The following is a 26,249-nucleotide window of genomic DNA, read 5'->3' as shown; positions in this document are numbered from 1 at the left end:
CCTTTGATCCAATGTACCACGTATTAGAAATCGGACCACACCTGTCCAACTGCACTGACTTTGAAAACAAACTATTTTTTTAACAAAGGGAAAATGGTAATGTACCTAATTGAACAAAATAAACACATTTTCTTAAGGGCCCACTTTTGCACTCCATCTCTCCCTGAGAGCTCTCTCGCTCTCTCTCTCTCTCTCTCACCGGGCTGGTGAAAAGGTTGTGGAAAACATCACCAGCCCATTTAGTAGCTCCAGACAGATTCCCTGGTCACCATAGCAACATCTGCCTTATTCTCTAGCTCTGGCACCTACCCAGAATGCAACATTGCACAGAAAGAGTAGATAGGCATTACCAGATCCCCTCCTGACTCCACAGTGCCAGGATGTACACCTGTTATCAGAACTTCATCCAACATAGATCTAGTGAGTCTGTTGAACATCTGGTTGATCACAGTGCACCTTCTTCCAGATTCTGCTCCAGGTGTTTGGTTAAGTTAATGGTGCTCAGTTTATAAGGCCGTTGCATTTATATTCTCTATGGCTGAGTCACAGAGGAGGGAACAAACCTTGGAGCAACAGGTCCATTATGCAGGTCAGGAAGAAGATACAAAAGAGACCAATAGGACAAAGCCTCCGGGTTGAAAGCCAGAAGAGTAATGAAGAAGTATATGAACATAGCATTAAAAAAGATTGCACTCCTATCTTTTTACTTACACCCTCTAGACCAAAGGAAAAGAGAGGAAAGGAGATTGAACATGATTAGATAACAGGAAAGGTGGAGAGGAGAGAGGAAGAGAGGAGAGATGAGAGGCGAGATGAGAGGAGAGATGAGGAGAGGAAGAGAGGAAGAGAGATGAGGAGAGGAAGAGAGGAAGAGAGGAGAGAGGAGAGAGGAGAGGAGATAGGAAAAGTGGAAGAGTGGAGAGAGGAAGGGTGGAGAGAGGAGAGGAGAGGAGAGGAGAGGAGAGGAGAGGAGAGGAGAGGAGAGGAGAGGAGAGGAGAGGAGAGGAGAGGAGAGGAGATGGAAGAGATAAAGAGAGGAGGAGTGGAGAGGAGAGAGTAAGAGAGGAGAGGGGAAGAGAGGAGAGAGGAAGAGAGAGGAAGAAAGGAGAGGAGAGGAGAGGAGAGGAGAGGAGAGGAGAGGAGAGGAGAGGAGAGGAGAGGAGAGGAGAGGAGAGGAGAGGAGAGGAGAGGAGAGGAGAGGAGAGAGGAAGGGAGGACGAGTGGAGAGGAAGAGAGGAGAGGAGGGGAGAGAGGAGAGGAGGGGAGAGGAGAGAGGAGAGATGAGAGGAGAGATGAGAGGAGACAGGAGAGAGGAGAGAGGAGACAGGAAGAGTGGAAAAGTAGAGAGAGGAAGAGTGGAGAAAGGAGAGGAGAGGAGAGGAGAGGAGAGGAGAGGAGAGGGGGAGCAGGGTCTCTAAGATGAAGAGAGGGAGAGAGGAGAGGAGGAGCAGGGTCTCTAAGATGAAGAGAGGGAGAGAGGAGAGGAGGGCGAGCAGGGTCTCTAAGATGAAGAGAGGGAGAGAGGAGAGGAGGAGCAGGGTCTGTAAGATGAGAGGGAGAGAGGAGAGGAGCGGAGGAGCAGGGTCTCTAAGATGAGAGGGAGAGAGGAGAGGAGCAGAGGAGCAGGGTCTCTAAGATGAAGAGAGGGAGAGAGGAAAGGAGCAGCTATGGGAAAAGAAAGGAGTCTAATTTGAGAGAAGTTATTCCACCACACGTGTTAACAACAAACATACAGTAGCTCAGACCATTTGCCCTTTCTCAGACAAGCCTGTTAATAAAAGGCTGCTCTCTAAAAATACACTTTTTCTGAGTACTTCTGGTGTGGTGAAGCTTAATGTCTCTGCCTCGCTAACACTTCAGCCTCATTGTTGTGTTGCCATGGTGCCAACATTGATATGAGGAAGGAGAGAGACCTGATTTTACAGCAAGCACTTCAGACGGCCCAAAAATGTCAAGCGACTGTCCCAGAGGAATCTCCCTGAAACCCAGCGGGACCAACCAGGCTCCAACGCTGGCTGGAAAGGATGCAGAGGGAGGGTGAGAGCGAGAGGTGTGTCCTCGTGTGATCGTCTGCCTGAAAAAGATCTGTGTGTTCCAGAAGCTTCACTCAACCTCTCACCCTGGAGAAGACGCACTAATCAAAGACATATTATTCTCTCACGTCTCTCATCTTTCTCTCCCTTCCTCAACATAGGTCTGTGACCCACACAAAATAACCAACCAAGCCCATATTAGCATCCCACATTTCTCCTCAGTTCCTCCTCCTCACTCTTCCCATTGGTGGCCACTGGGTTTGATTGCATTCATATCACATAATATAATTCAATATTATTTCACATTTCCACCTCCACATTAGGCAGTCAGAGCGCAGGCTGCGGGTTAGAGGTAGTTTCCCTGAGGCTAATCAACGTTAGCCTTTTCTCATATAACTGTCTTGCAGAATGGAGGACCCACGGGGGCACACGGTGGAGCTGGGAAATGCCACGCTGCATACATTACCATTTCAACCTTCTCTGTGCTCCACAGCTACAATAATTATCCTCTTCATTAGTTTGTCATTTTAAAGGCTAAGTGAAGTATAATGTAATTGCTCATATGAACCACTACAGGTAACAGATGCTTGACCCTAGAGAACTGGAAATAACTGACCATCATGAGATCAAAACATTTAGTGATAGTCCCACCAACTATTTTATAAACTAGGGCTTCTCAGAAACCTTCAGAAACATCTAAATGATTTCTTAAACCTTTGAAACTGGAACCTGGAGGACAAATGTTCCCACTTTGGCTGTACTGCTTCATCAGGATGCCAATATCCTGTCTGTTCATCGCCACATTACAGAGAGGGATGTCTGAATGGGTTCACAGACGCCTCCTACATCAGATAGTGTTACTTAATGCTCCAGAGGTGATTACACTGCTCACCATCGCAAGAACCATTCTTTACATGAGTGCAACTTGTGTGACGAAATGGGAGAGAGAGAGAGAGAGACAGAAGCTACTGTTTGTTTGTGTGTGTGTGTGTGTGTGTGTGTGTGTGTGTGTGTGTGTGTGTGTGTGTGTGTGTGTGTGTGTGTGTGTGTGTGTGTGTGTGTGTGTGTGTGTGTGTGTGTGTGTGTGTGTGTGTGTGTGTGTGTGTGTGTGTGTGTGTGTGTGTGCTACAATTAATGATGGAAAGCAAACTTACGAAGCTGAGTGGAGACAAGTGTACACTTCACAGGAGTCAAACCCAGCACTTTGACAAGTGTACACTTCACAGTAACCCAAGACCTCCACTTTACAGAAATCAGAACAACAATATCTGACATCGCTGCACAAGTATATGAAGATGTTTATTACTGCATATACAGTAATTCTGCTATTCAATGCTGAGACCAATGAGTGATGTTATAAGTGCCACTCACAACAACATTTATAAGTCCAGTTACCCAGGATACAGTTCAAATGGGTAGTCAAGGAGTCAAACCAATACTGTTCTTTTCTCAAGGTAGGACTGGGCTCTATACCGTATTCTATGATATACTGTATTGGTATTGATGCACGGACCTGTTTGGGTTTTTACTCTACCTTCTATAACGGTATTTGAATGTTTGGTTTGTTGAAATGTGATACGCCGTGTGTAACATCCCATTTTTATAGTTTACTTCGCTACTTGAGTCATCTCTCTCCACTCTCTCCATAAGGCTTTCCACGCAGACCTAGCCCCGCCCCGTCACTTAAGGAGCGCATTTGTTGTTCCTCGACCAGGGGACACTTGTGTTCAGTCTGCATGGTCAATGTAGCACATGCAACAATGTTGATGACAAGGACGCTGTTTTCACCTTGCTTCTTATTATAAATCCACTAGTGTTTTATAATTACACTATTATTTAGTGTTTCTTATATCTGCAAACAGCTCATTTGTATTTTTATTAGCAAGTTGGGCCTAAATTGTGTTAGCCGCTAATGCTAATCGCTCTTTAGCTGGCTAGCTAGCTAGAGGAGGGGAGAGGAGGAGAGGGTATGGGGACGGATGGGGAGATCACAGGGAGAGTACTGAATCAGAGCAAACGTAATTAGCTATATTTCCTGATAATACCAGTGATGGTGTAGACCTCAATCATCATGTTGTTTGTGCAACAGTATCTTCTAAATCAAAGAGGAATACGCAAAGCATGAATATGTTAGCTACTTGAAATAGCTAAGAGAAAACATTAAATGTAAACAAAGATTATAAGGTCTCCTAGGAAACACTTATCAACACATTAGTTCCTACCCTTTCACAATAACTCCTCCCTGGCATTTTCATTCGTTGTCATGTCAACAACACTGTATTCAAAGTGCCCACGATTATATTCTACCTATACCTCTGGACTTCTGGCAGTCTCTATGGGGGTGCCACAGGGTTCAATCCTCGGGCCGACTCTGTTCTCTGTATACATCAATGATGCCGCTCTTGCTGTTGGTGATTCTCTGATCCACCTCTACGCAGACGACACCATTCTGTATACTTCTGGCCCTTCTTTGGACACTGTGTTAACCTCTTATGGCTAGGGGGCAGTATTTTCACGGCTGGATAAAAAACGTACCCGATTTAATCTGATTATTAGTCCTGCCCAGAAACTAGAATATGCATATAATTATTAGCTTTGGAGAGAAAACACTCCAAAGTTTCTGAAACTGTTTGAATGGTGTCTGTGAGTATAACAGAACTCCTATGGCAGGCAAAAACCTGAGATGCTTCTGTTCAGGAAGTACCCTGTCTGAACATTTCTTGCCCTTCTTTATTATCTCTATCGTTTACAAAGGATCTCTGCTCTTACGTGACACTTCGCACGTCAACAATGGAGTCTCAGAGCCCGGGAAAAACAGGAATGACGTAATTCAAAGCCCTGGCTGAAGCACACGAGAGCAAAAGCTGAGTGGTCACTCGATGGACTAAGCCTTAGGCGCGTGACCCGCCCCGCCCCCGGCTTTCGTTTTTTTCCCTCAGTTTACAGACAGGCAGATTCCCGGTCGGAATATTATCGCTTCTCTACGAGATAAATTGCATAAAAATTGGTTTTAAACAGCGGTTGACATGCTTCGAAGTACGGTAATGGAATATTTAGAAATTTTTTGTCATATTTTGCGTCATGCTCGTGGCCGAGATTTAGCGTTGGGATAGTGTCTAGAACGCACGAACAAAACGTCTTGATGGAACATAACGATGGATTATTTGGGACCAAACCTACATTTGTTATTGAAGTAGAAGTCCTGGCAGTGTATTCTGACGAAGAACAAGCAAGGTAAGAACATTTTTCTTATAGGAAATGTGATTTTGGTGAAGGCTAAACTTGCAGGGTGTCTAAATAGCTAGCCCTGTAATGCCGGGCTATGTACTTAGATTATTGCAAAATGTGCTTCATCCGAAAAGCTATTTTAAAATCGGACATATCGAGTGCATAGAGGAGTTCTGTATCTATAATTCTTAAAATAATTGTTATGCTTTTTGTGAACGTTTATCGTGAGTAATTTAGTAAAATCACCGGAAGTGTTCGGTGGGAATGCTAGTTCTGAACGTCACATGCTAATGTAAAAGCTGGTTTTTGATATAAATATGAACTTGATTGAACAGACATGCATGTATTGTATAACATAATGTCCTAGGTGTGTCATCTGATGAAGATCATCAAAGGTTAGTGCTGCATTTAGCTATGGTTTGGGTTTATGTGACATGATATGCTAGCTTGAAAAATGGCTGTGTGATTATTTCTGGCTGGGTACTCTGCTGACATAATCTAATGTTTTGCTTTCGCTGTAAAGCCTTTTTGAAATCGGACAGTTTGGTTAGATAAAGGAGAGTCTTGTCTTTAAATAGCTGTAAAATAGTCATATGTTTGAAAAGTGTAAGTTTTCGGATTTAGAGGAGTTTGAATTTCGCGCCCCGCCCATCATTGGATATTGGAGCAGACGTTCCGCTAGCGGAACGTGTAGATGTAAGAGGTTTTAACTAACCTCCAGACGAGCTTCAATGCCATACAACTCTCCTTCCGTGGCCTCCAACTGCTCTTAAATGCAAGCAAAACTAAATGCATGCTCTTCAACCAATCGCTGCCCACACCTACCCACCCGTCCAGCATCGCTACTCTGGATGGTTCTGACTTAGAATATGTGGACCACTACAAATACCTAGGTGTCTGGTTAGACTGTAAACTCTCCTTCCAGACTCTCCAATCCTTAAGCATCTCCAATCCAAAATTAAATCTAGAATCGGCTCCCTATTTCGCAACAAAGCATCCTTCACTCATGCTGCCAGACATACCATAGAAAAATGTACTGTCATTTGTCATTTATAAAATAGCCTCCAACACCCTACTCAATAAACTGGATGCAGTCTATCACAGTGCAATCCGTTTTGTCATCAAAGGCCCATATACTACCCACCACTGCGACCTGTACGCTCTCGTTGGCTGTCCCTCGCTTCATATCCGTCGCTAAACCCACTGGCTCCAGGTCATCTATAAGTTGTTGCTAGGTAAAACTCCAACTTATCTCAACTCACTGGTCACCATAGTAGCACCCACCCATAGCATGCGCACGATATTGTTATTTATTATTATTTATTTTGCTCCTTTGCACCCCAGTACCGCTACTTGCACACTCATCTTCTGCACATTTATCACCCCAGTGTTTAATTTGCCATACTGTTGATACGACTTCCGCCGAAGTCGGCTGCTCTCCTTGTTCGGGCGACGTTCGGCGGTCGACGTCACCGGCTTTCTAGCCATCACCGTTCCATTTTTCATGTATCCATTTGTTTTCTCTTGTTCCCTGCACACCTGGTTTTCATTCACCAATCAATCTACATGTATTTATTCCTCTGTTCCCCATCATGGCTTTGTGTAAGATTGTTTGTGTTACGTGTGTATTGTTGACGCGCCAGACTGGCTTCTTTTTTCCGTGTTATTTTCACGAAGATGTTTATTGTTAAACATAATTCTTGTGACTGTTTTGCGCGTTTTGCACTAATTGCCTAAATTAAGTGTGCGCCTGTTCACAAATCTCTGCTCTCCTGCACCTGACTTCGCTACCAGTACGCACACGCCTGACAACTGTAAAAATCTCGCCACTATGACCTATTTATTGCCTCACCCCCCTTATCCTACCTCATTTGCACACACTGTATATAGACTTTCTCTATTGTATTATTGACTGCATGTTTGTTTATTCCATGTGTAACTCTGTGTTGTTGTTTGTGTCACACTGCTTTGCTTTATCTTGGCCAGGTCGCAATTGTAAATGAGAACTTGTTCTCAACTAGCCTACCTGGTTAAATAAAGGTGAAATAAATTTCAATAAAAAATAGAATTAGAATAATCATTCTATTTCCATGAATAGAAGGATTCACTCAAGTGTTTTGCTCTAAATCGCAAGCCAAATCACAATTGCAAAATTTGGTTAAAACTAAGGCCTAGATAGTTTGCCCAGATTGTGCAGCCCAATGTGGCAGTGTGGAAATTATCTCAAATGACTACAGGAAATGCAGAAATTGATAAAAATGCTGAAAATCATTTTTGGTTGAAGATGAATTGAACAGTATAAAACAATCAGAATGGAGAAAGACCCATTGAAATCACTTAGAATGTATGTGTTGCCAACCTAGAGTCACACACTACCATTAAAGCACATTTGGAACTGTTATTATTCAAAAACATAAAATACTGTAAAATACCATCCTATTTGTTTAAAATAGCAAGATATGATATTTCGGCCAAATCGCCCAGGACTAACTCAAGGTATGGTTAACTGTAGATTCACACACACATACATGTAATCAAATTACAATTTATTGGTCACATAGTTAGCAGATGTTAATGCGAGTGTAGCGATATGCTTGTGCTGCTAGTTCCAACAGTGCAATATGAGGAGCACCATAGGGAAACAAAGAGAGAGGAGAGTGGAGGAAGAGGAGCACAATAGGGAAATAGAGAGAGAGGAGAGTCGAGGAAGAGGAGCACCATAGGGAAATAGAGAGAGGGGAGTGGAGGAAGAGGAGCACCATGGGGAAATAGAGAGAGGGGAGTGGAGGAAGAGGAGCACCATAGGGAAATAGAGAGAGGGGAGTGGAGGAAGAGGAGCACGATAGGGAAATAGAGAGAGGAGAGTGGAGGAAGAGGAGCACCATAGGGAAATAGAGAGAGGGGAGTGGAGGAAGAGGAGCACCTTAGGGAAATAGAGAGAGGAGAGTGGAGGAAGAGGAGCACCATAGGGAAATAGAGAGAGGGGAGTGGAGGAAGAGGAGCACCATAGGGAAATAGAGAGAGGGGAGTGGAGGAAGAGGAGCACCATAGAGAAATAGAGAGAGAGGAGAGTGGAGGAAGAGGAGCACCTTAGGGAAATAGAGAGAGGAGAGTGGAGGAAGAGGAGCACCATAGGGAAACAAAGAGAGAGGAGAGTGGAGGAAGAGGAGCACCTTAGGGAAATAGAGGGAGAGGAGAGTGGAGGAAGAGGAGCACCTTAGGGAAACAAAGAGAGAGGAGAGTGGAGGAAGAGGAGCACCATAGGGAAATAGAGAGAGGGGAGTGGAGGAAGAGGAGCACCTTAGGGAAATAGAGAGAGGAGAGTGGAGGAAGAGGAGCACCATAGGGAAACAAAGAGAGAGGAGAGTGGAGGAAGAGGAGCACCTTAGGGAAATAGAGGGAGAGGAGAGTGGAGGAAGAGGAGCACCTTAGGGAAACAAAGAGAGAGGAGAGTGGAGGAAGAGGAGCACCATAGGGAAACAAAGAGAAAGGAGAGTGGAGGAAGAGGAGCACCATAGGGAAACAAAGAGAGAGGAGAGTGGAGGAAGAGGAGCACCATAGGGAAATAGAGAGAGGGGAGTGGAGGAAGAGGAGCACCTTAGGGAAACAAAGAGAGAGGAGAGTGGAGGAAGAGGAGCACCATAGGGAAACAAAGAGAGAGGAGAGTGGAGGAAGAGGAGCACCATATGGAAATAGAGAGAGGGGAGTGGAGGAAGAGGAGCACCATAGGGAAATAGAGAGAGGCAAGTGGAGGAAGAGGAGCACCATAGGGAAATAGAGAGAGGAGAGTGGAGGAAGAGGAGCACCATAGGGAAACAAAGAGAGAGGAGAGTGGAGGAAGAGGAGCACCATAGCGAAACAAAGAGAGAGGAGAGTGGAGGAAGAGGAGCACCATAGGGAAACAAAGAGAGAGGAGAGTGGAGGAAGAGGAGCACCATAGGGAAATAGAGAGAGGAGAGTGGAGGAAGAGGAGCACCATAGGGAAATAGAGAGAGGCAAGTGGAGGAAGAGGAGCACCATAGGGAAATAGAGAAAGGAGAGTGGAGGAAGAGGAGCACCATAGAGAAATAGAGAGAGAAGAGTGGAGGAAGAGGAGCACCATAGGGAAACAAAGAGAGAGGAGAGTGGAGGAAGAGGAGCACCATAGGGAAACAAAGAGAGAGGAGAGTGGAGGAAGAGGAGCACCATATGGAAATAGAGAGAGGGGAGTGGAGGAAGAGGAGCACCATAGGGAAATAGAGAGAGGGGAGTGGAGGAAGAGGAGCACCATAGGGAAATAGAGAAAGGAGAGTGGAGGAAGAGGAGCACCATAGAGAAATAGAGAGAGAAGAGTGGAGGAAGAGGAGCACCATAGAGAAATAGAGAGAGAAGAGTGGAGGAAGAGGAGCACCATAGAGAAATAGAGAGAGAAGAGTGGAGGAAGAGGAGCACCATAGAGAAATAGAGAGAGAAGAGTGGAGGAAGAGGAGCACCATAAGGAAACAAAGAGAGAGGAGAGTGGAGGAAGAGGAGCACCATAGGGAAATAGAGAGAGGAGAGTGGAGGAAGAGGAGCACCATAGGGAAATAGAGAGAGAGGAGAGTCGAGGAAGAGGAGCACCATATGGAAATAGAGAGAGGAGAGTGGAGGAAGAGGAGCACCATAGGGAAATAGAGAGAGGAGAGTGGTGGAAGAGGAGCACCATATGGAAACAAAGAGAGAGGTGAGTGGTGGAAGAGGAGCACCATATGGAAACAAAGAGAGAGGAGAGTGGAGGAAGAGGAGCACCATAGGGAAACAAAGAGAGAGAAGAGTGGAGGAAGAGGAGCACCATAGGGAAATAGAGGGAGAGGAGAATGGAGGAAGAGGAGCACCATAGGGAAACAAAGAGAGAGGAGAGTGGAGGAAGAGGAGCACCATAGGGAAATAGAGAGAGGAGAGTGGAGGAAGAGGAGCACCATAGGGAAATAGAGAGAGGCAAGTGGAGGAAGAGGAGCACCATAGGGAAATAGAGAGAGGAGAGTGGAGGAAGAGGAGCACCATAGGGAAACAAAGAGAGAGGAGAGTGGAGGAAGAGGAGCACCATAGCGAAACAAAGAGAGAGGAGAGTGGAGGAAGAGGAGCACCATAGGGAAACAAAGAGAGAGGAGAGTGGAGGAAGAGGAGCACCATAGGGAAATAGAGAGAGGAGAGTGGAGGAAGAGGAGCACCATAGGGAAATAGAGAGAGGCAAGTGGAGGAAGAGGAGCACCATAGGGAAATAGAGAGAGGAGAGTGGAGGAAGAGGAGCACCATAGGGAAACAAAGAGAGAGGAGAGTGGAGGAAGAGGAGCACCATAGGGAAATAGAGAGAGGAGAGTGGAGGAAGAGGAGCACCATAGGGAAATAGAGAGAGAGGAGAGTGGAGTGGAGAGGAGCACCATAGGGAAATAGAGAGAGGAGAGTGGAGGAAGAGGAGCACCATAGGGAAACAAAGAGAGAGGAGAGTGGAGGAAGAGGAGCACCATAGGGAAATAGAGAGAGGAGAGTGGAGGAAGAGGAGCACCATAGGGAAATAGAGAGAGGAGAGTGGAGGAAGAGGAGCGCCATAGAGAAATAGAGAGATAAGAGTGGAGGAAGAGGAGCACCATAGGGAAACAAAGAGAGAGGAGAGTGGAGGAAGAGGAGCACCATAGGGAAACAAAGAGAGAGGAGAGTGGAGGAAGAGGAGCACCTTAGGGAAATAGAGGGAGAGGAGAGTGGAGGAAGAGGAGCACCATAGGGAAACAAAGAGAGAGGAGAGTGGAGGAAGAGGAGCACCTTAGGGAAATAGAGGGAGAGGAGAGTGGAGGAAGAGGAGCACCATAGGGAAACAAAGAGAGAGGAGAGTGGAGGAAGAGGAGCACCATAGGGAAATAGAGAGAGGAGAGTGGAGGAAGAGGAGCACCGTAGGGAAATAGAGAGAGGAGAGTGGAGGAAGAGGAGCACCATAGGGAAACAAAGAGAGAGGTGAGTGGAGGAAGAGGAGCACCATAGAGAAATAGAAAGAGAAGAGTGGAGGAAGAGGAGCACCATAGGGATATAGAGAGAGAGGAGAGTGGAGGAAGAGGAGCACCATATGGAAATAGAGAGAGAGGAGAGTGGAGGAAGAGGAGCACCATAGCGAAATAAAGAGAGAGGAGAGTGGAGGAAGAGGAGCACCATAGGGAAATAGAGAGAGGAGAGTGGAGGAAGAGGAGCACCATAGGGAAACAAAGAGAGAGGTGAGTGGAGGAAGAGGAGCACCATAGAGAAATAGAAAGAGAAGAGTGGAGGAAGAGGAGCACCATATGGAAACAAAGAGAGAGGAGAGTGGAGGAAGAGGAGCACCATAGGGAAACAAAGAGAGAGGAGAGTGGAGGAAGAGGAGCACCTTAGGGAAATAGAGAGAGGAGAGTGGAGGAAGTGGAGCACCATAGGGAAATAGAGAGAGGGGAGTGGAGGAAGAGGAGCACCATGGGGAAACAAAGAGAGAGGAGAGTGGAGGAAGAGGAGCACCATATGGAAATAGAGAGAGAGGAGAGTGGAGGAAGAGGAGCACCATGGGGAAACAAAGAGAGAGGAGAGTGGAGGAAGAGGAGCACCATATGGAAATAGAGAGAGAGGAGAGTGGAGGAAGAGGAGCACCATAGGGATATAGAGAGAGGCAAGTGGAGGAAGAGGAGCACCATAGGGAAATAGAGAGAGGAGAGTGGAGGAAGAGGAGCACCTTAGGGAAATAGAGAGAGGAGAGTGGAGGAAGAGGAGCACCATATGCAAATAGAGAGAGGGGAGTGGAGGAAGAGGAGCACCATAGAGAAATAGAGAGAGGGGAGTGGAGGAAGAGGAGCACCATAGGGAAATAGAGAGAGAGGAGAGTGGAGGAAGAGGAGCACCATAGGGAAATAGAGAGAGAGGAGAGTGGAGGAAGAGGAGCACCATATGGAAATAGAGAGAGAGGAGAGTGGAGGAAGAGGAGCACCATAGGGATATAGAGAGAGGCAAGTGGAGGAAGAGGAGCACCATAGGGAAATAGAGAGAGGAGAGTGGAGGAAGAGGAGCACCATAGGGAAACAAAGAGAGAGGAGAGTGGAGGAAGAGGAGCACCATGGGGAAACAAAGAGAGAGGAGAGTGGAGGAAGAGGAGCACCATATGGAAATAGAGAGAGAGGAGAGTGGAGGAAGAGGAGCACCATAGGGATATAGAGAGAGGCAAGTGGAGGAAGAGGAGCACCATAGGGAAATAGAGAGAGGAGAGTGGAGGAAGAGGAGCACCTTAGGGAAATAGAGAGAGGAGAGTGGAGGAAGAGGAGCACCATATGCAAATAGAGAGAGGGGAGTGGAGGAAGAGGAGCACCATAGAGAAATAGAGAGAGAAGAGTGGAGGAAGAGGAGCACCATAGGGAAACAAAGAGAGAGGTGAGTGGAGGAAGAGGAGCACCTTAGGGAAATAGAGAGAGGAGAGTGGAGGAAGAGGAGCACCATATGGAAATAGAGAGAGGGGAGTGGAGGAAGAGGAGCACCTTAGGGAAATAGAGAGAGGAGAGTGGAGGAAGAGGAGCACCATATGGAAATAGAGAGAGGAGAGTGGAGGAAGAGGAGCACCATAGGGAAATAGAGAGAGGAGAGTGGAGGAAGAGGAGCATCATAGGGAAATAGAGAGAGAGGAGAGTGGAGGAAGAGGAGCATCATAGGTAAATAGAGGGAGAGGGTGGAGTCAGAGGAGGGAGTAAGAAGAAGGAAGATAAGAAAGAGAGAGGGAGAAAAAAATTAAGTAAATATTTCAACCTGAGGCGAAAACGATGAACTGCGACAGGCTTTTTCTTTCTCTATATCCTTTATGAGATTGTGAAATGAACCTTGCAACAAAACAAATAAATGACATGACATGTCACAGGATCCAACGAAAGTGGCGCCCCTCCTCGGTCGGGCGGCGCTCGGCGGTCGTCGTCGCCGGCCTATTAGCTGCCACCGATCGTTGTTTCAGTGTCGTTTAGTTTTGTCTGTCTGTTCCGCACCTGTTTTGTGTATGTCATTAGTGGGGACTTATTTAATGTGTGTTTTCAGTTGGGATTTTGTGCGGGATTGTTTATTGTCCACTCAGGATGGTGGGCCGTGTGAATATAGTTACTTCGCTGGTTGTATTTTGGATGCTTTTGTATTTTTTGTATTTTGTGCTGGCTGACGTCTTATTTCTCTCTCCGGACCGTTTTGCCCTGTGTTTTGGGTTGGTCATTATTATTACGCGCCCTTCTGTTTTGGCGTGACCGTTTTGTGCCGGAGAAAATAAAGACCATATACTTTACCTCTGCTCTCTGCGCTTGACTCCAACCACCACTCCTAGAATCGTTGACATGACAAATGTACTGTTGTGATAGTAGGCCTATAGCCTGTTTCTGCCTGGCTAGCTAAGCCCTGTTTCTGCCTGGCTAGCTAAGCCCTGTTTCTGCCTGGCTAGCTAAGCCCTGTTTCTGCCTGGCTAGCTAAGCCCTGTTTCTGCCTGGCTAGCTAAGCCCTGTTTCTGCCTGGCTAGCTAAGCCCTGTTTCTGCCTGGCTAGCTAAGCCCTGTTTCTGCCTGGCTAGCTAAGCCCTGTTTCTTGGCATAGCGAGTTGTGCAACGATGATAAAATACTGCTTTATCTATGACAGACTTTCAAACTGGGCTACCAAAAAGCCTGTGACTGAGACAGACGAGTGTGTGTGTGTGTGTGTGTGTGTGTGTGTGTGTGTGTGTGTGTGTGTGTGTGTAATAAGTGTAATAAGAGAACTTCAAGATGTCACCTCATCAATCATTTTGTTCCAAATCATTCTCGTTTTTGTCATGTTTTTCTTTAAGGTTCCCTTGTCTATGTGTACAGAAGAAGCAGAAATAACAACCAATCAAGAAAGCATTGCTTAGCTTTCAATATGGCTGCCAAGCTGATACATTCACAGTAACAATGTTGCCAATTAATGGAGGAACACCGAAGGGAAAGGCAGGACAAAGGATTCCACTACGACATAGTTGGAATGTTGTCCTTTTTTCAAATCTGTCTAAGCATGGGCTTATATGCCTGTTTTAATGAGCATGTGTTGGTGTGTGTTTGCATCATTCGTGTGTGTGGTGTGTGTGTGTGTGTGTGTGTGTGTGTGTGTGCACACTTGTGTGTATTTGTGTGTGCGGAAAATGTTTGTCTCTGTATGTGTGTGTGTGTGTTCGTGGGTGCGTGCATTCGGACTGTGGCATTACATGAGATAACAGATGCTGCAGGCCCATTCAGCTCACTGGCTGACAGGCAATCTGCAGAGCAGTGTGAGTTCATGGTGGAGACAGACCCCTATATCAGACAGACACACACACACACACACACACACACACACACACACACACACACACACACACACACACACACACACACACACACACACACACATAAACCTTTTCCAATTGAAAAATAAATAAACAGGGTTGTAAATAATATATCAAAGATCGAGGAAACCTTCAATCACTTTTTTGTTTAAAGTAAAGGCTACCTGACAGCCTTCCCATTCCTAATTCATACCGTACCTTACGTTTGGATAGCACACACCCACCTTCTATTTTGATTGGAGGGGTGTAAAAGCGAAGGAGTCTTTCTCCTACAGAATGGATGGCTGCCCATGATATATTCCCTTGGGCCCCAGACAAGGTAAGAAGCTGCTCGCAACAACTGTGAGTCGAGCATCACTCTCCAACTAAGCCGAGAAATCCCTCTTCATTAAAATCCAGAGGACATTTCGTTAAAGAGACTCAACTTCATTCCACAGGCACAGCATTATAGTGTCATGAACATAGAATTAGGATTAGTTCTATTTCTATGGTCATGAACAGGGCAGAGAACAGTGTTATGATGATGATACTTAACATTCAAACCTGTGTGGCGACCCCACTGCAATTTCCCTATGACCCCACTTTACAAACCACTATTAAGCCATAATGCCAGAGAGGCTGTGGTGAATATTGTCACGACTATAGTGGAAGTTAAAGGCAATTCCCCAAAAGAAAGATGGTGGCTTTAAAATGTCATTTCAACCAATTAGTGCCATTAAATATGTCTAACAATAATGATGAAATATGATTCAAAGACTCTTTCAATTAATTGGTTGCCTTTACCAGAGGCATACAATTAGTATCTAATTAATGTTCAGCTAAAAATGGTATATTCATAGACGGTGCGTGCCCAGGATCAAATGACAAGAAACACTACTTTAGGCTTAACCAGTGAAGATGGCCATCAAATCACCTCCCAGGCAAAACCAGCCTACAATCACCTCTACAATCACCACTAGGACAGACAAAGCCGAAATTGTTAGAGACCCATGAAATGAGACTGCTAACAAGACAATTTTCCACAACATGAACACAATAAGCACCTAGAAGACATCCAATCCTCCTCCAGACCAGGGGATCAGGGCAGAGAGGTGGCCTGGTTAGGGTGGAGAGGAAGCGGAAATAAACCAACCACCTAGGGGTAGCTGGGGCTGGCATGACCTCTGGGAATGTTAGGTCACTATGGACGAGCAGAGACACAGACACTGGCAATTTAGGGGCAATGAGGGGCCTTTGGGGTCATTTCCAGGGTGCAGAACACTGGGGAGCTTGTTTCTATGATACATTTAAACAGACTGACAGACCGCTTGGAAAGCTAACTGCCGTTTCTGACAGATTGCATGAGAATTAAATATTGATTTAAAGTAGACTTGTGTAACTGAACTTATTCATGATTAACAGACTAAGTAATGGAGTAGGTAAGGTCCTGCCTGCTGATTGGTTGGTAAGTGGTAGCTACAAGATCACAGGTCCTAGTTGAGCCTCGTAGCCTACCACATCTAGCTTGTTCAATATTTATCATATAGGGTATCAGAGCCTCTTGGACCGTGCATTGCATATACAGTTGAAGTCGGAAGTTTACATACACCTTAGCCAAATACATTTCAACTCAGTTTTTCACAATTCCTGACATTTAATCCTAGTAAAAATTCCCTGTCTTAGGTCAGTCAGGATCACCACTTTATTTTAAGAATGTGAAATGTCAGATTAATAGTAGAGAATTATTTATTTCAGCTTTTTTTTCTTTCATCACATTCCCAGTGGGTCAGACGTTTACATACACTGAATTAGTATTTGGTAGCATTGCCTTTAAATTGTTTAACTTGGGTCAAACGTTTCAGGTAGCCTTCCACAAGCTTCCCACAATAAGTTGGGTGAATTTTGGCCCATTCCTCCTGACAGAGCTGCTGTAACTGAATCAGGTTTGTAGGCCTCCTTGCTCGCACACGCTTTTTCAGTTCTGCCTACAAATGTTCTATAGGATGAGGTCAGGGCTTTGTGATGGCCACTCCAATACCTTAACTTTGTTGTCCTTAAGCCATTTTCCACAACTTTGGAAGTATGCTTGGGGTCATTGTCCATTTGGAAGACCCATTTGCGACCAAGCTTTAACTTCCTGACTGACGTCTTGAGATGTTGCATCAACATATCCACATAATTTTCCTTCCTCATGATGCCATTTATTTTGTGAAGTGCACCAGTCCCTCCTGCAGCAAAGCACCCCCACAACATGATACTGCCACCCCCGTGCTTCACGGTTGGGATGGTGTTCTTCGGCTTGCAAGCCTCCCCCTTTTTACCCCTTTTGACAAACGTAACGATGGTCATTATGGCCAAACAGTTCTATCCTTGTTCCATCAGACCAGAGTACATTTCTCCAAAAAGTACAATCTTTGTCCCCAAACTGAAGTCTGTCTTTTTTATGGCGGTTTTGTATTAGTGGCTTCTTCCTTGCTGAGCGGCCTTTCAGGTTATGTCGATATAGGGCTCATTTTACTGTGGATATAGATATTTTTGTACCTGTTTCCTCCAGCATGGTCCTTTGATATTGTTCTGGGATTGATTTGCACTTTTCGCACCAAAGTATGTTCCTCTCTAGTTGACAGAACACGTCTCCTTCCTGAGCAGTATGACGGCTGTGTGGTCCCATGGTGTTTATACTTGCGTACTATTGTTTGTACAGATGAACATGGTAACTTCAGGCATTTGGAAATTGCTCCCAAGGATGAACCAGACTTTTTTTTTCCTGAGGTCTTGGCTGATTTCTTTTGAATTTCCCATGATGTCAAGCAAAGAGGCACTGAGTTTGAAGGTAGGCCTTGAAATACATCCACAGGTACACCTCCAATTGACTCAAATGATGTCAATTAGCCTATCAGAAGCTTCTAAAGCCATGACATCATTTTCTGGAATTTTCCAAGCTTATAAGTGAAATAATCTGTCTGTAAACAATTGTTGGAAAAATGACTTGTGTCATGTACAAAGTAGATGTCCTAACCGACTTGCCAAAACTATAGTTTGTTAACAAGAAATTTGTGGAGTTGTTGAAAAATGATTTTTAATGACTCCAACCTAAGTGTATGTAAACTTCTGACTTCAACTGTAGATACTGCTGATCCAGCATGACAACAATGGCGCATGGCTAATGAATCTGTAGGTATTGAGTTTACGGAGGACCAACGATGCCAAAATTAGAATTAAATGAATAAATAAATGGACACATACATAGATAAATACATTAATAAATAATTAAATGAACACACAAATAGATACACGTGAATAAATACATAAAGATGAATACATGCACACAAATAGATACATACATTGATGAATGATTGCACACAGATACATCATTATTTAAATAATTTCTTTCATTTTATTAATTGATTATATTATTTATTTCTGTGTTTCTTCATCCAATATGATAATGAGGGGGTGTCAAGCAAATGTATGTTGGTGGTATCTAACACACCATTGGTTGATCAATGCCATGGCGCTTTGATTGATTGCATTTGCCTGGGCTTCGTTCAGTATGACAGAAAGTGGGGCGGCAGGTAGACTAGTGGTTAGAGCGTTGGGCCAGTAACCGAAAGGTTGCTAGATTGAATCCCAGAGCTGACAAGGAAAAAAATCTGTCGTTCTGCCCTGAACAAGGCAGTTCACCCACTGCTCCCCGGTAGGCTGTCATTGTAAATAAGAATTTGTTCTTAACTGGCTTTAGTTAAATAAAGGTCAAATATTGGACATTTGTAATGTACAGCCTATTGTAAAGAACGGCTAGCTGGAGTCGTCTGAGTGGTCGGCTGTAAATGCCCTCACCCGCTAGTCCTTAATGTGATATAATTGGTTGACTCACCGGTAAGAACAGTACAGATGCTTCTTAGTCCAAGACTTTTATTATCTTCATCACCACCACACACTATAGTATTCACACTAGCATAGAAATCTTCAGTTTCCACAGGATGGACTTGTGGTTCAGAAAGGTAAGAACAGATATATAATGTTGTGCAATAGAATATCTACACAGGAAAGAATGGCACAGCATCTATACAGGGATATTCACATAACAGCATATACATTTACAGCAGTATATGTAAAAACATCTCACAGGGGAGAGAGACAACTAATTAAGACAGGTGTGATTTATGGCTCTCTCTCAGGACTGGTGGAGATCTGATCTGTGTCTGGTGCCACTAAGTCATAAATCTTACTGCGCATGCGGAAAGCCGCGGACAGATTCTGAAACATCTCGCCATGGCATAACAGTAGTGTGAACTATGAAAACGCAGCGGTAAAGTGTGTATACAGACAATAGGAATGAACCATCTGTAAACAATAACATCTACTGCAAAACAATCATGAATTCACTGCAATACAGACACTTATAAATGACATCGGAAATATACATAAGTGCTATACAGTTACAGATGTAACAAGGTAATTAGGCCTAAGGTAATTGCTTGCAGTCAATCCCCATAATGTAGCATTAACCCTCCCGATAATAAAACACACAACTCACTTGTTGAACGTACGCACAATCTTGCTAAAATAAACACACTGACAACTTGGTCGGCAGCCAAACGTCGTCTTCTTCTTCTTCTGTGGGATTGGGTTGGCGGATCGCATCCAACTTTTAAAGTACATAAGCCTACATCTGTGAAATGAGCGATATTCGTGTGAACTCTTAAAAAACTCTTAAGGATCAGACCCTTTTTTCAATGTTCACCTAAAATGACATACTCAAATCTAACTGCCTGTAGCTCAGGCCCTGAAGCAAGGATATGCATATTCTTGATACCTTTTGATAGGAAACACTTTGTCGTTTGTGGAAATGTTAGAGTAATGTAGGAGAATATAACACATTAGATCTGGTAAAAGATAACAAAGAAAAAAACATGTGTTTTCTATTAATTTCTTTGTTCCATCATCTTTGAAATGCAAGAGAAAGGCCATTATATGACTTAGGATTCTAGACACAATTTAGATTTTGACCACTAGATGGCAGCAGTGTATGTACAACGTTTTAGACTGATCCAATGAACCATTGCATTACTGTTCAAAATGTTGTATCAAGTCTGTCCAAATGTGCCTAATTGGTTTATTGATACATTTTCAAGTACATAACTGTGCACTCTCCTCAAACAATAGTATGGTATTCTTTCACTGTAATAGCTACTGTAAATTGGACAGCGCAGTTAGATCAACAATAATTTTTACTTTCTACCCATATAAGACCTGTCTGTGTCCTGGGAAATGTTCTTGTTACTTACAATGTCATGCTAATCACATTAGCGGAACGTTAGCTCAACCGTTCCGCGGGGGACACACCGATTAAGTGGTTAACAGTAAACTATAGTGTTTATTAATGACAGTGTCTGTAAATACAAGCACAAGGCTTTGCCACAGTTGGTCTCTTTATGCCCAGTTCTAATACTTCTAATACATTATATCATCTCCTTCATTCAGCCCCCTCATACTTCATTCCCTTGTCTTTTTATCACAACAGCTTCTACCAGTGATTATTCTCCAACCACTCTTTCTCGTATCTTTTTTCATTGGGTTTGAATTAAGGGGGCATTACTCTGTGAAGAGCTTTGTTCATCATATTGTCTATCACAAGGCGCATTATGCACCAATTTCATTCCTGTAGTGTGGGAAAAGCCCCAGGAAGCAGAATGCAGACTAGTTCTAGCCTAGCTTGGAAAACAAGGAATGCTGACTTGATGGTGGATCATACTCATACAGAAAGGATACAGTGGCTTGCGAAAGTATTCACCCCCCTTGGCATTTTTCTTATTTTGTTGCCTACAACTGGAATTAAAATGTATTTTTTGGGGGGTTTGTATCGTTTCATAAACACAACATGCCTACCTCTTTGAAGATGCAAAATATTTTTTCTTGTGAAACAAACAAGAAATAAGACAAAAAAACAGATAACTTGAGCGTGCATAACTATTCACCCCCCCAAAGTCAGTACTTTGTAGAACACCTTTTGCAGCAATTACAGCTGCAAGTCTCTTGGGGTATGTCTCTATAAGCTTGGCACATCTAGCCACTGGGATCTTTGCCCATTCTTCAAGGCAAAACTACTTCAGATCCTTCAAGTTGGATGGGTTCCGCTGGCGTACAGCAATCTTTAAGTAATACCACAGATTCTCAATTGGATTGATGTCTGGGCTTTGACTAGGCCATTCCAAGACATTTAAATGTTTCCCCTTACCCACTTGAGTGTTGCTTTAGCAGTATGCTTAGGGCCATTGTCCTGCTGGAAGGTGAATCTCTGTCCCAGTCTCAAATCTCTGGAAGACTGAAACAGGTTTCCCTCAAGAATTTCCCTGTATTTAGCGCCATCCATCATTCCTTCAGTTCTGACCAGTTTCCCAGTCCCTGCCGATGAAAAACATTGGATGGTGCTCTCGGGGTGATGAGAGGTGTTGGGTTTGCGCCAGACATAGCATTTTCCTTGATGGACAAAAAGCTACATTTTTGTCTCATCTGACCAGAGTACCTTCTTCCATATGTTTGGGGAGTCTCCAACATGCCTTTTGGCGAACACCAACCGTGTTTGCTTATTTTTTTCTTTAAGCAATGGCTTTTTATCTGGCCACTCTTCCGTAAAGCCCAGCTCTGTGGAGTGTATGGCTTAAAGTGGTCCTATGGACAGATACTCCAATCACCGCTGTGGAGCTTTGCAGCTCCTTCAGGGTTATCTTTGGTCTCTTTGTTGCCTCTCTGATTAATGCCCTCCTTGCCTGGTCAGTGAGTTTTGGTGGGCGGCCCTCTCTTGGCAGGTTTGTTGTGGTGCCATATTCTTTCCATTTTTTAATAATGGATTTAATGGTGCTCCGTGGGATGTTCAAAGTTTCCGATATTTTTTTACAACCCAACCCTGATCTGTACTTCTCCACATGTCACGGTTGTCGAAAGGAGCGGACCAAAGTGCAGCGTGATTCTCATTCCACATAATTCTTTATTAAACTGTGAAACTCTGCAATACATACAAAATAAACCTGAATAAACAAAACAACAAACTGTGACGCAGAGGTGAAACATACACTACTCAAAATTAATCTTCCACAAACCCAGGTGGGACAAACACCAACTTAAATATGACCTCCAATTAGAGACAACGATGACGAGCTGCCTCTAATTGGAGATCATCCCAAAAAAAAGCCCAACATAGAAATACAAAACTAGAACAACTCAACATAGAAAATCTAACCTAGAAAACCCCCCCTGTCATGCCCTGACCTACTCTACCATAGAAAATAACAGCTTTCTATGGTCAGGACGTGACACCACAACTTTGTCCCTGACCTGTTTGGAGAGTTCCTTGGTGGTGTTGCAGACTCTGGGGCCTTTCGGAACAGGTGTATATATACTGAGATCATGTGACACTTAGATTGCACACAGGTGGACTTTATTTAACAAATTATGTGACTTCTGAAGGTAATTGGTTGCACCAGATCTTATTTAGGGGCTTTACATTTGACATGTTTTACATTTTAGTCATTTAGCAGACGCTCTTATCCAGAGAGAGTGAGTGCATACATTTCATACATTTATTTTATTTTTTTCTCCGTACTGGTCCCCCGTGGGAATCAAACCCACAACGCTGGCGTTGCACACACCATGCTCTACCAACTGAGCCACATGGTACCTTTGCTTCATAGCAAAGGGGTAAATACATATGCACGCACCAGTTTTCCGTTTTAAATTTTTATTTATTTTTTAAAACAAGTAAAAAAAAATCATTTCACTTCACCAATTTGGACTGTTTTCAATTTAAATTACAGGTTGTAATGAAACAAAATAGGAAAAATACCAAGGTGGATGAATACTTTTGCAAGGCACTATATTATCTCTAACCAGACATGAAGTCCACAGGAGAGCAGCACTAGTAAATATGATGTTGAGTGACGCAACACACAGCAGGGCGCGTTGGAGCCGTCATTGCACATCTGCAGTACAATGCTAATTTGTGTTTCCAGATGGACAACCGGTTAATAACAAATCAATGGAACAATTAAAACTGGAATAATTGGATTAAGGGACAAATAGAGAGATCAACCATCTGCTTTGTTGTCATGGTCACTTGGCAGGCAGAACAAGCTTCCCCCTAAAGTCAGGAAAGCAGAGTCCCTGCCCATCTTCCGATAACTTCTGAAACCCTACCTCTTTGAAGAGTATCTGAAATAACTCTAACAGTGCTCTTTTCCTTCTCTTTCCTTCTCTTCTCTTTTCCTAAAATACTTTGTTCAGAGAAAATGTACTTGACACGATTGTGATGTGTTGTTGTCTCACCTAGCTTGAGTCAATGAGTATCAAACCCTTTGTTATGGCAAGCCTAAATCATTTCAAGAGTAAGCATTTGCTTAACAAGTCACATAATAAGTTGCATAGACCCACACATACAATTAGCTGTAAGGTCCCTCAGTCAAGCTACTAATTTCAAACACAGATTCATTCACAAAGACCAGATTGGTCTTTCAATGCCTCGCAAAGAAGGGCACCTATTGGTAGATAGGGAAACATTTCAAAAAGCAGACACTGAATATCCCTTTGCACATGGTGAAGTTATTAATTACACTTTTGATGGTGTATCAATACACCCAGTCATTACAAAGATACAGGCGTCCTTCCAAGGAAGGAAACCACTCAGGGATTTCACCATGAGGCCAATGGTGACTATAAAACAGTTACAGAGTTTAATGGCTGTGATGGAGAAAACTGAGGATGGATCACCCACATTGTAGTTACTCCACAATACTAACCTAATTGCCAGGGTGCTCCGTGGCATACGTCCAAAACATGCATCCTGTTTGCAATAAGGCACTAAAGTAAAACTGCAAAAAATGTGGCAAAGAAATTAACTTTATGTCCTGAATAGAAAGTGTTATGTTTGGGGCAAATCCAAAACAACACATCACTGAATACTGCTCTTCATATTTTCAAGCATGGTGGTGGCTGCATCATGTTGTGGGTATGCTTGTCATCGGCAAGGACTAGGGAGTATTTTAGGATAAAAAGAAACGGAATAGAGCTAAACACAGAACAAATCCTAGAGGAAAACCTGATTCATTCTGCTTTCCAACAGACACTGGGAGACAAATTCACCTTTCAGCAGGACAATAACCTAAAACACAAAGCCAAATATACACTGGAGTTGCATACCAAGACAACATTGAATGTTCCTCTGTGGCCTAGGTCTGACTTAAATCAGACACCTCTTGTGCATACTGGCTGTCTAGCCATGATCAACAACCAACTTGACAGAGCTTGAAGAATTTTTAAAAGAATAATGTGCAAATATTGTATAATCCCAGTGTGCAAAGATGATTCCACTGTAGCCCTCGTTCCACTGTAGCCTTCATTGACAAAAAAGGACAATTAAATCCATGTTAATCTCACTTTGTAACACAACAAAATGTGGGAAAAATCAAGAGGTGTGAATGCATTCTGAAGGCACTGTATTTTAAGATGAATGCACTAATTGTAAGTTGCTGTGGATAAGAGAGTCTGATGACTAAAATGTAAAACTGTAACACGGATGTAATGTCCAATCATCAGTTTTGGAGTGTTGATTGGTACCTCATTTTGGTTTGGTAAACACATTGATTAAGACGTTTATGGGTTTCTTTTTTCTTTACTCAGCAAATAGCTTCATTATGCAAATGCTTTTCCGGTGAATAAATATCTCTTTTGACAGAATCCTCTTGCTTATTTGGTGAAGCATTCAGAAATTCATATACATTTACTAGGCAAACCTCATAGCTGGTAATACTGTATATTCCACATCCTTGAGGTGAACCAAATCAACATTTAAAAACACATAAGGGATAGTAAGAGAAGGAAATCTCTCAGTCCGTTAGCAAGCCGATGTCTTTGATTTGACATACAGAATAATTACACTTTTTCCTGTATCTCCAACTCTTCAGAAAGTCCATGTAGTAATCTGTAATCACCTTTTGAGATCTATCTCACCAAAGAGAGCCCTGAGGGGATTTAGGATTGAACAGAACCATCTACAGGACATATCCTCCAACTGACCCTTAAACATTAAACCACTGTTAACATTGAAGATGGTTCTTATATTGCAAATTGTAATAAGACTGGTACTGCAATGTTAGTTCCTTGTCAGAACAGAGTGAGAGGCCACTTACTTCCAGCCACTGTCCGTGGGACTTCATTTTGATGAGGACGCAGGGGTCTGGCTTGGACAGGGCGTCCCGGTCTGAGATTCCCTTGCAGGTCACCCGCAGCTCCACTTTGGCCAGGCACGGGCTGTTGAACAGACCAAGGGTGTTGGCCGCAGACTCATAGATGTTGCTCATGGTGTGTGTGTGTGGCGAGTGTTCTGCGAGGGAGACAAACACACATATCACAGTGATTACAGGGAGTCGTCACTCATCATTCAGCACACGCAGGCACGCACGCGCGCACACACACACTTCCTCTACTTTATTCACAAATACACACAAACATCCCCAAACACTACATTCAGGAAACTTGATTATCACGAGGGCTCTTTGTTCCTTTAGAAGCCCCTCCGCCCCCACAGCTGTCAAACTGCTGCTAATTATCCCATGCTGATTTGATGAGCACACCAGACAGGATATGATAGCATTTTCCTGTCCAGTAATCACCTAATTAATCTCAACCCTCCAATTAGACCGTCAAGGTAAATGAGATCCGCGAGATGTGAAGTGATGATCCCAATCAAGCTCTTGCTGCTCTTGCTGCTAGTGATTCTCTGATCCACCTCTACGCAGACAACACCATTCTGTATACTTCTGCCACTTCTTTGGACACTGTCTTAACTAACCTCCAGACGAGCTTCAATGCCACACAACTCTCCTTCCGTGGCCTCCAACTGCTCTTAAATGCAAGTAAAACTAAATGCATGGTCTTCAACCGATTGCTGCGCGCACCTGCCCACCCATCCAGCATCACTACTCTGGACGGTTCTGACTTAGAATATGTCAACAACTACAAATACCTAGGTGTCTGGTCAGACTGTAAACTCTCCTTCCAGACTCACATCAAACATCTCCAATCCAAAATTAAATCTAGAATCGGCTTCGTATTTCGCAACAAAGCATACTTCACTCATGCTGCCAAACATTCCCTCGTAAAACTGACCATCCTACCGATCCTTGACTACGGTGATGTCATTTACAAAATAGCCTCCAACACCCTACTCAGCAAATTGGATGCAGTCTATCACAGTGCAATCCGTTTTGTCACCAAAGCCCCATATACTACCCACCACTGCGACCTGTATGCTCTCGTTGGCTGGCCCTCGCTTCATATTCGTCGCCAAACCCACTGGCTCCAGGTCATCTATAAGTCTCTGCTAGGTAAAGTCCCCCCTTATCTCAGCTCACTGGTCACCATAACAGCACCCACCTGTAGCACACGCTCCAGCAGGTATATTTCACTGGTCACCCCCAAAGCCAAATCCTCCTTTAACCGTCTTTCCTTCCAGTTCTCTGCTGCCAATGACTGGAACGAATTGCAAAAATCACTGAAGCTGGAGACTCATATCTCCCTCTCTAACTTTAAGCACCAGCTGTCAGAGCAGCTCACAGATCACTGCACCTGTACATAGCCCATCTGTAAATAGCCCATCCAACTACCTCATCCCCATACTGTTATTTTTT

The 26,249-nt window shown here is 43.9% G+C and overlaps 1 protein-coding gene across 2 annotated transcripts in view; it reads right to left on the bottom strand.

Annotated features, from left to right (window-relative positions):
- LOC115184763 (copine-4) overlaps positions 1-26,249 on the bottom strand; it is a 98,747-nt gene that overhangs the window by 62,324 nt on the left and 10,174 nt on the right. For both annotated transcript variants that reach the window (XM_029745446.1, XM_029745447.1), the window contains exon 2: positions 24,750-24,943. In XM_029745446.1, the coding sequence (XP_029601306.1) occupies positions 24,750-24,920 (171 nt within the window). In that variant the 5' untranslated portion in view covers positions 24,921-24,943. The remainder of the gene's footprint in view (positions 1-24,749; positions 24,944-26,249) is intronic.

This window comes from Salmo trutta, chromosome 3, assembly GCF_901001165.1.
Source record: "Salmo trutta chromosome 3, fSalTru1.1, whole genome shotgun sequence".
Taxonomy (NCBI): Eukaryota; Metazoa; Chordata; class Actinopteri; order Salmoniformes; family Salmonidae; genus Salmo; species Salmo trutta.
The sequence above is the reverse complement of the archived record's forward strand: the minus strand, read 5'-3'. Positions and strand labels throughout refer to the sequence as shown.